Source organism: Oncorhynchus masou, chromosome 16 (genome assembly GCF_036934945.1).
Source record: "Oncorhynchus masou masou isolate Uvic2021 chromosome 16, UVic_Omas_1.1, whole genome shotgun sequence".
Classification (NCBI taxonomy): domain Eukaryota; kingdom Metazoa; phylum Chordata; class Actinopteri; order Salmoniformes; family Salmonidae; genus Oncorhynchus; species Oncorhynchus masou.
Window position 1 is genome coordinate 47852626 of NC_088227.1, and position 9017 is coordinate 47861642.

At 42.9% G+C, this 9017-nt stretch overlaps 1 protein-coding gene across 2 annotated transcripts; it reads left to right on the plus strand.

Annotated features, from left to right (window-relative positions):
* The first annotated feature begins 866 nt into the window (after positions 1–866).
* Positions 867–2146, plus strand: ost4 (oligosaccharyltransferase complex subunit 4 (non-catalytic)). 2 transcript variants are annotated; one of them, XM_064991794.1, is made up of 2 exons: positions 867–998; positions 1868–2146. In XM_064991794.1, exon 1 carries the CDS (start codon positions 867–869, stop codon positions 978–980), a length of 114 nt encoding a protein of 37 aa, XP_064847866.1. In that variant the 3' UTR covers positions 981–998; positions 1868–2146. The 2 variants fall into 2 exon arrangements, with proteins under 2 accessions (XP_064847866.1, XP_064847867.1); XM_064991795.1 differs by having other exon boundaries at positions 1921–2146.
* Positions 2147–9017: the final 6871 nt, after the last annotated feature.

Below are 9017 nucleotides of genomic sequence, written 5' to 3' on the forward strand. Positions count from 1 at the left end.
TGAGCTGCCTAGCTAATAGTCTAATGAGTAGTTAGGTAACTAGTGTCGTATTTTAAACAACGGCATGGGGGGGACTAAATTTCCGACTTGAGTGTTTTCAAAACCCCTGGGAACTTGTTACTCCGAATGGGGAACAAAAGATTCCAAGTTCATCCAAATGGGGATTTCGGGCCTCTTTCTGGAGTGTTTCCGACCTCCTCTGGCGTCAGGATTTAACATTGTAGTTTTCCGAGTTCAGTTGTTTTGAACGCGGCATCAATCTATTAAAGTAGGTACTGGAGTTTTACTCCAGACATTTCCCAGATACACAAACGTATTCGTTACATTTTGAATGCTTAGCAGGACAGGAAAATTGTCCAAATCACGCACTTATCAAGAGAACAAACCCTGGTCATCCCTTCATCCAGCGTCTCAACAATTACTTCCGGGTCGCGGAATCGAGGGAATGTTCAAAATAAAAGTCCCTCGCGTAATAGTACATGAGTTTATTCATGATGTAATAGTATATGTATTTATTCATGATATATGGAAAGTAATTGTCTAAACATGAACAATGATTCATATTTGTTCATATTTAAGTGACATTTGCATAAAATTTGGGTTTTGAAACTCCTTACAGAATGGTGATGATATGAATGTCCTCCTCCCCCCTCCACTCCTTACAGAATGATGGTGATGATATGAATGTCGCCCTCCCCCCTCCACTCCTTAAAGAATGATGGTGATAATATGTATTCCCCCCCTCCAGAATGGTAATGATATGTATGTTTCTGCCCCCCTCCAGAATGGTAATGATATGTATGTTTCTGCCCCCCCCCCTCCAGAATGGTAATGATATGTATGTTTCTGCCCCCCACCCCTCCAGAATGGTGACTGACGTGCAACTGGCCATCTTTGCCAACATGTTGGGTGTGTCTCTGTTCCTGCTGGTGGTTCTATATCACTACGTAGCCGTCAACAACCCCAAGAAACTGGAGTAGAACTGCCCTGGAGAGGAGGTGAGGATTGTGGGAAGGATGTAGCCAGAGATCCCTCTCTACCACATTGTTTTTCTCTTCGAGTGGGAGCAGGCTCCGTACTCAAATAGGGTAGCTCAGAGCCGGATATGGCTCGAGCTTGTACCTCAATTCAAGTATTCAATATTCCAATGTACCCCGAATTCGCCCAGTATCCAGACTGCCAGATCAAGTCCTCATACTAGCTAGCTTAAACAGAGCTTCATGGACTAGCGTTGAACAACAAAGAAGCTGATTGGTTGACTATCCTGTTGTCCAATGTGACATAATGGTTGCTGTGAATGAGGATGAAAATGGCAAAGTTCTTAAAAAATCGAGCGGTATTTCAAGCTTCTTGATTTGGCAGTCTGGATACTGGGCGAATTCAGGGGGAAATTGGCATATTGAATACTTGGATTGGTGAGGCTGTCATCCCATATGGCACCCTATTCCCTATTTAGTGCACCACTTTTGACCAGGGCCCTATGGAACCCTATTCCATATATAGTGCACTACTTTAGACCAGGGCCCTATGGAACCCTATTCCATATATAGTGCACTACTTTAGACCAGGGCCCTATGGAACCCTATTCCCTATTTAGTGCACCACTTTTGACCAGGGCCCTATGGAACCCTATTCCATATATAGTGCACTACTTTAGACCAGGGCCCTATGGAACCCTATTCCCTATTTAGTGCACCACTTTTGACCAGGGCCCTATGGAACCCTATTCCATATATAGTGCACTACTTTAGACCAGAGTCCTATGGCACCCTATTCCCTATTTAGTGCACCACTTTTGACCAGGGCCCAAGTAGGCAATGGGGTGCAATGTGAGACTCACAATCTGACTCTTGGCCTGTCCTCACAGCTGGCAGCTGAGGGGGACCAGAGAGAGCAGCAGTAAGATGCCTCTCCTCACAGGTGGCGGCTGGGGGGAACCAGAGAGAGACGCAGTGAGACGCCTCTCCTCACAGGTGGCGGCTGGGGGGAACCAGAGAGAGACGCAGTGAGACGCCTCTCCTCACAGGTGGCGGCTGAGGGGGTCCAGAGAGAGACGCAGCCTCTTCATCGTTCATATTTTCTCCTTCCCTGTCTGTCTCTCCCAGCCTGTACAGGAGTGTTTTCTAATAAAATGCCTGTAAACAAATGCCTATCAGTTTGGTGATTGACTGAAAAACCTTGTTGGCATTTCTACTAACATTAAGTGAACACACATTACAGTACTGCAATACGTGCACTCCGGATGGAATTCATGGGTTTTTGCCAGCCGGGCTTCTAGACTGCAATTCCTACTAGCCTGGGTCAAAAATCGGTGCCATGGGATATTCGGGATGACAAAAAATGTATCCCGGTCTGGAAAGAGCCAGCCCCGGTCTGGAAAGAGCCAGCCCCGGTCTGGAAAGAGCCAGCCCCGGTCTGGAAAGAGCCAGCCCCGGTCTGGAAAGAGCCAGCCCCGGTCTGGAAAGAGCCAGCCCCGGGCTCTTAAATTCCATTCCATCCCTGTGTACACTATGCACACACACACACAGCTTTCTGCAAACATTCAGTAACTGATCTACTATTGAAGTCCTTCTATACAATTATTTTATGTCAGATAGCACGATGGCCATCTGTAATAATTGTTTTATGTCAGATAGCACGATGGCCATCTGTAATAATTGTTTTATGTCAGATAGCACGATGGCCATCTGTAATAATTGTTTTAGGCCAGATAGCACGATGGCCATCTGTAATAATTGTTTTATGTCAGATAGCACGATGGCCATCTGTAATAATTGTTTTATGTCAGATAGCACGATGGCCATCTGTAATAATTGTTTTAGGCCAGATAGCACGATGGCCATCTGTAATAATTGTTTTATGTCAGATAGCACGATGGCCATCTGTAATAATTGTTTTAGGCCAGATAGCACGATGGCCATCTGTAATAATTGTTGTTTAAGGGGGTAGATCAACTTTAATATTGCAGATACAGGGCATTCGGAAAGTATTCAGACCTGTTGACGTTTTCCACATTTTGTTACATTACCACCTTATTCTAAAATTAAATATCCTCGATCTACATACAATACCCCATAATGAGAAAGCAAAAACAAGTTTTCCAAATGTATTATATATATTTTTTTTTAAACATACCTTTTTATTTGCATAAGTATTCAGACCCTTTGCTATGAGACTCAAAATTGATCTCAGGTGCATCCTGTTTCCATTGATCATCCTTGATGTTTCTACAACTTGGAGTCCGCCTGTGGTAAATTCAATTGATTGTACAGGATTTGGAATACACACACCTGTCTATATAATGTCCCACAGTTGACAGCGCATGTCAGAGCAAAAACCAAGCCATGAGGTCGAAGGAATTGTCCGTCGAGCTCAGAGACAGGATTGGGTCGAGGCACAGATCTGGGGAAGGGTTCCAAAACATTTATGCAGAATTGAAGATCCCCAAGACCACAGTGGCCTCCATCATTCTTAAATGGAAGAAGTTTGGAACCATGAAGACTTCCTAGAGCTGTCCGCCCCTCCAAACTGAGCAATCGAGGGTGAAAGGCCTTGGTCAGGGAGGTGACTCTGACAGCGCTCCAGAGTTCCTCTGTGGAGATGAGAGAAACATCCAGAAGGACAACCATCTCTGCAGCACTCCGCCAATCAGGCCTTTATGGTAGAGTGGGCAGACGGAAGCCACTCCTCAGTAAAAAGGCACATGAAAGCCCGCTTGGAATTTGCCAAAAGGCACCTAAAGACTCTCAGACCATGAGAAATAAGATTCTCTGGTCTGATGAAACCAAGGTTGAACTCTGGCCTGAATGCCAAGCGTCACGTGTGGAGGAAACCTGGCACCATCCCTACGGTGAAGCATGTTGGTGGCAGCATCATGCTGTGAGGACGTTTTTCAGCATCGGACTGGGAGACTTGTCAAGGGAAATAAAAATATATATGTATTAGTCACATGTGCCGAATACAACAGGTGTAGTAGACCTCACAGTGAAATGATGAATACAACAGGTGTAGCAGACCTCACAGTGAAATTATGAATACAACAGGTGTAGTAGACCTCACAGTGAAATGCTGAATACAACCGGTCTTACATCACCTGCGGACAGCGTGATCACACAGTCTTCCGGTACAGCTGGTGCTCTCATGCATGTTTCAGTGATATTTGCCTCAAAGCGAGCATATAAGTAGTTTATCTCATCTGGTAGGCTTGTGTCACTGGGCAGCTCTCAGCTGTGCTTCCCTTCATAGTCTGTAATGGTTTGCAAGCCCTGCCACATCTGACAAGCGTCAGACCCGGTGTAGTGCAATGCGATCTGAGTCCTGTATTGACACTTTTCCTGTTTGATGGTTCGTCAAAGGGCATAGCAGGATTTCTTATAAGCTTCCGTTCCTTGAAAGCGACAGCTCCCTTCAGCTCAATGCGAATGCTGCCTGTAATCCATGTCTTCTGGTTGGGGTATGTACGTGGGGACGACGTCATCGATGCACTTATTGATTTTTACCTTTATTTTACCAGGTAGTCAAGTTGAGAACAAGTTCTCATTTACAACTGCGACCTGGCCAAGTTAAAGCAAAGCAGTGCGACAAAAACAACAACACAGAGTTTCACATGGAACAAACAAGCGTAAAGTCAATTTATTTTATTTTTGTACCTTTATTTAACCAGGCAAGTCAGTTAAGAACAAATTCTTATATAACACAAAATAAAACTGTATATACAGTGAGTGCAAATGTAGTAAGATTAGGGATGTAAGGCAATAAATAGGCCATAGAGGTGAAATAATTACAATTCAGCATTAACACTGGAGTGATAGATGTGCAGAAGATGAATGTGCAAGTAGAGATACCGGGTGCAAAATAGCAAAAATAAATAATATGGGGATGAGGTAGTTGGTTGGGCTATTTACAGATGGGCTGTGTACAGGTGCAGTGATCCGTAAGCTTCTCTAACAGCTGATGATTAAAGTTAGTAAGGGAGATTTAAGTCTCCAGCTTCAGTGATTTTAGAGAACTGGAAGGAAAGGCGGCTAAAGAGGAGTTGGCTCTGGGGATGACCAGTGAAATATACCTGCTGGAGCGTGTGCTACGGGTGGGTGTTGCTATAGTGACCAGTGAGCTGAGATAAGGCGGGGCTTTACCCGAGCAAAGACATATAGGTGACCTTGAACCAGTGGGTTTGGCGATTAATATGAAGCGAGGGCCAGCCAATGAGAGCATACAGGTCACAGTGGTGGGTAATATATGGGGCTTTGGTGACAAAACGGATGGCACTGTGATAGACTGCATCCAATTTGCTGAGTAGAGTGTTGGAGGCTAGGATCGGTAGGATAGTCAGTTTTACAAGGGTATGTTTAGTAGCATGCGTGAAGGAGGCTTTTTTGTGAAATATGAAGCCGATTCTAGGTTTAATTTTGATTGGAGATGCTTAATGTGAGTCTGGAAGGAGAGTTTACAGTCTAACCAGACACCTAGGTATTTGTAGTTGTCCACGTATTCTAAGTCAGAGCCGTCCAGAGTAGTGATGCTGGATGGGCGGGCAGGGGCGGGCAGGGATCGGTTGAAGATCATGCATTTAGTTTTACTAGCATGTAAGAGCAGTTGGAGGCCATGGAAGGAGAGTTGTATGGCATTGAAGCTTGTCTGGAGGTTAGTTAACGCAGTGTCCAAAGAAGGGCCAGATGTATACAGAAGTATAGAATGACAGATGTGCTGTACTCCTCAATGCCATTGGAGGAATCCCAGGCCATATTCCAGTCTGTGCTGCAAATCAGTCCTGTAGCTTAGCATCTGCTTCATCTGACCACTTTTTTACTGATCTAGTCACTGGTGCTTCCTGATTTAATTTGTGCTTGTAAGCAGGAATCAGGACAATGGAATTATGGTCAAATGGAGGGAGAGGGAGAGCTTGATATGCTTCTCTGTGTGTGGAGTACAGGTGGTCCAGATTTATTTTCCCTCTGGTTGCACATTTAACATGCTGATGGAAATGTGGTAAAATGAATTTTAAGTTTCCCTGCATTAAAGTCCCAGGCTACCAGGAGCGCCACCTCTGGGTGTTTGCTTATGGCGGAATACAGTTCATTCAATGCTGTCTTAGTGCCAGCCTCTGACTGTGGTGTTATGTAAACAGCTACGAAGAATACAGATACAGAGCTGCTTCCTGTGCTTGGCCCTCTATGTTGAACATAATAAACGGCTCTCTATCCACCGGATGTGTACCAAACTCACTAAAAGTGGCAGTAATAAAGCTTCTAAATAAAGCCAAACATTTGACTCAGCAAATATAAAAACTATCAGCCTATATCGAATCTCCCATTCCTCACAAAAATGTTAGAAAAAGCTGTTGCGCAGTAACTCACTACCTCCTGAAGACAAAACAATGTATCCGAAATGCTTTAGTCTGGTTTTAGAGCCCATCATATCACTGAGACTGCACTTGTGAATGTGGTAGATGACCTTTTAATGGCATCAAACCGAGACTCTGCATCTGTCCTCGTGCTCCTCTTTATTGCTGCATTTAATAGCATCGATCACCACATTCTTTTAGAGAGATTGGAAACCCAAATTGGTCTACACGGACAAGCTCTGACCTGGTTTAGGTCTTGTCTGTCGGAAAGATATCAGTTTGTCTCTGTGCATGGTTTGTCCTCTGACAAATCAAGTGTAAGTTTCGGTGTTCCTCAAGGTTCCGTTTTAGGACCACTATGGTTTTCACTATATGTTTTACCTCTTGGTGATGTCATTCGGAAACATAATGTTAACTTTCACTGCTATGCAGAGGACACACAGCTGTATATTTCATTGAAACATGGTGAAGCCCCAAAATTGCCCTCCCTGGAAGCCTGTGTTTCAGATATAAGGAAGTGGAGAGCAGCAAATGTTCTACTGTTAAACTTGGACAAAACAGAGATGCTAGTTCTAGGTCACAAGAAACAAAGAGATCTTCTGTTGGATCTGACAATTAATCTTGATGGTACAGTCGTCTCAAATAAAACTGTGCAGGTCCTCAGTGTTACCCTGGACCCTGATCTCTCTTTTGACGAACATATCAAGACTGTTTCAAGGACAGCTATTTTCCATCTACAGTTGAAGTTGGAAATGTACATACACTTAGGTTGGAGTCATTAAAACTCGTTTTTCAATCCCCCCACACATTTCTTGTTAACAAACTATAGTTTTGGCAAGTCGGTTAGGACATCTACTTTGTGCATGACACAAGTACTTTTTCCAACAATTGTTTACATACAGATTATTTCACTTGTAATTCACTGTATCACAATTCCAGTGGGTCAGAAGTTTACATACACTAAGTTGACTGTGCCTTTAAACATTTGGAAAATTCCAGAAAATGTCATGGCTTTAGAAGCTTCTGATAGGCTTATTGACATCATTTGAGTTAATTGGAGGGGTACCTGTGGATGTATTTCAAGGCCTTCCATCAAACTCAGTGCCTCTTTGCTTGACATCATGGGAAAATCAAAAGAAATCAGCCAAGACCTCAGAAAAAATTGTATACCTCCGCAAGTCTGGTTCATCCTTGGGAGCAATTTCCAAACACCTGAAGGTACTACGTTCAACTGTACAAACAATAGTACGCAAGTATAAACACCATGGGATCACGCAGCCGTCATACCGCTCAAGGAGGAGACGTGTTCTGTCTTCTAGAGATGAACATACTTTGGTGAGAAAAGTGCAAATCAATCCCAGAACAACAGCAAAGGACCTGTGAAGATTCTGGAGTTAAAACCTGTTGGGGCTAGGGGGCAGCATTTTCACTTTTGGATGAAAGGCGTGTCCAGAGGAAACTGCCTCCTACTCTTTCCCAGATGGGAATATATGCATATTATTATTACTGGTGGATAGAAAACACTGTTTGAATTATGTCTGTGAGTATAACAGAACTCATATGCCAGGCAAAAACCCGAGAAGAAATCCAAACAGGACTAGGGCTTCCACAAGATGTCACCGTCTTTAGATTCTGGTTGTATGATTCTACTATAAAGGAGGGGCTCATAATAGCTCTTTGAGTGTGTGGTCTGGCAGAAAGCCTCGGTCTCATTGCGCGCCATACATCATACACAACAGACTATACACCATATACTACAGACTATACACCATACACTACAGACTATATAACATACACTACAGACTATATAACATACACTACAGACTATATAACATACACTAGACTATATAACATACACTACAGACTATATAACATACACTAGACTATATAACATACACTACAGACTATATAACATACACTACAGACTATACACTACAGACTATACACCATACACTACAGACTATATAACATACACTACAGACTACACACTACAGATTATACACCATACACTACAGAATATACACCATACACTACAGACTACACACCATACACTAGACTATACACCATACACTACAGACTATATAACATACACTACAGACTATATACTACAGACTATACACCATACACTACAGAATATACACCATACACTACAGACTACACACCATACACTAGACTATACACCATACACTACAGACTATATAACATACACTACAGACTATATACTACAGACTATACACCATACACTACAGACCATACACTACAGATTATACACCATACACTACAGAATATACACCATACACTACAGACCATACACTACAGATTATACACCATACACTACAGAATATACACCATACACTACAGACTATACACCATACACTACAGACTATACACCATACACTACAGACCATACACCATACACTACAGACTATACACCATACACTACAGACTATACACCATACACTAGACTATATAACATACACTACAGACTATACACCATACACTACAGACTACAGACTATATAACATACACTACAGACTATGTACTACAGGCTATATAACAGACTACAGACTATACACCATACACTACAGACTATACACTACAGACTACACACTACAGACTATACACTACAGATTATATAACACGCACACAGAGAGAGAGAGAAACACTTGTATCA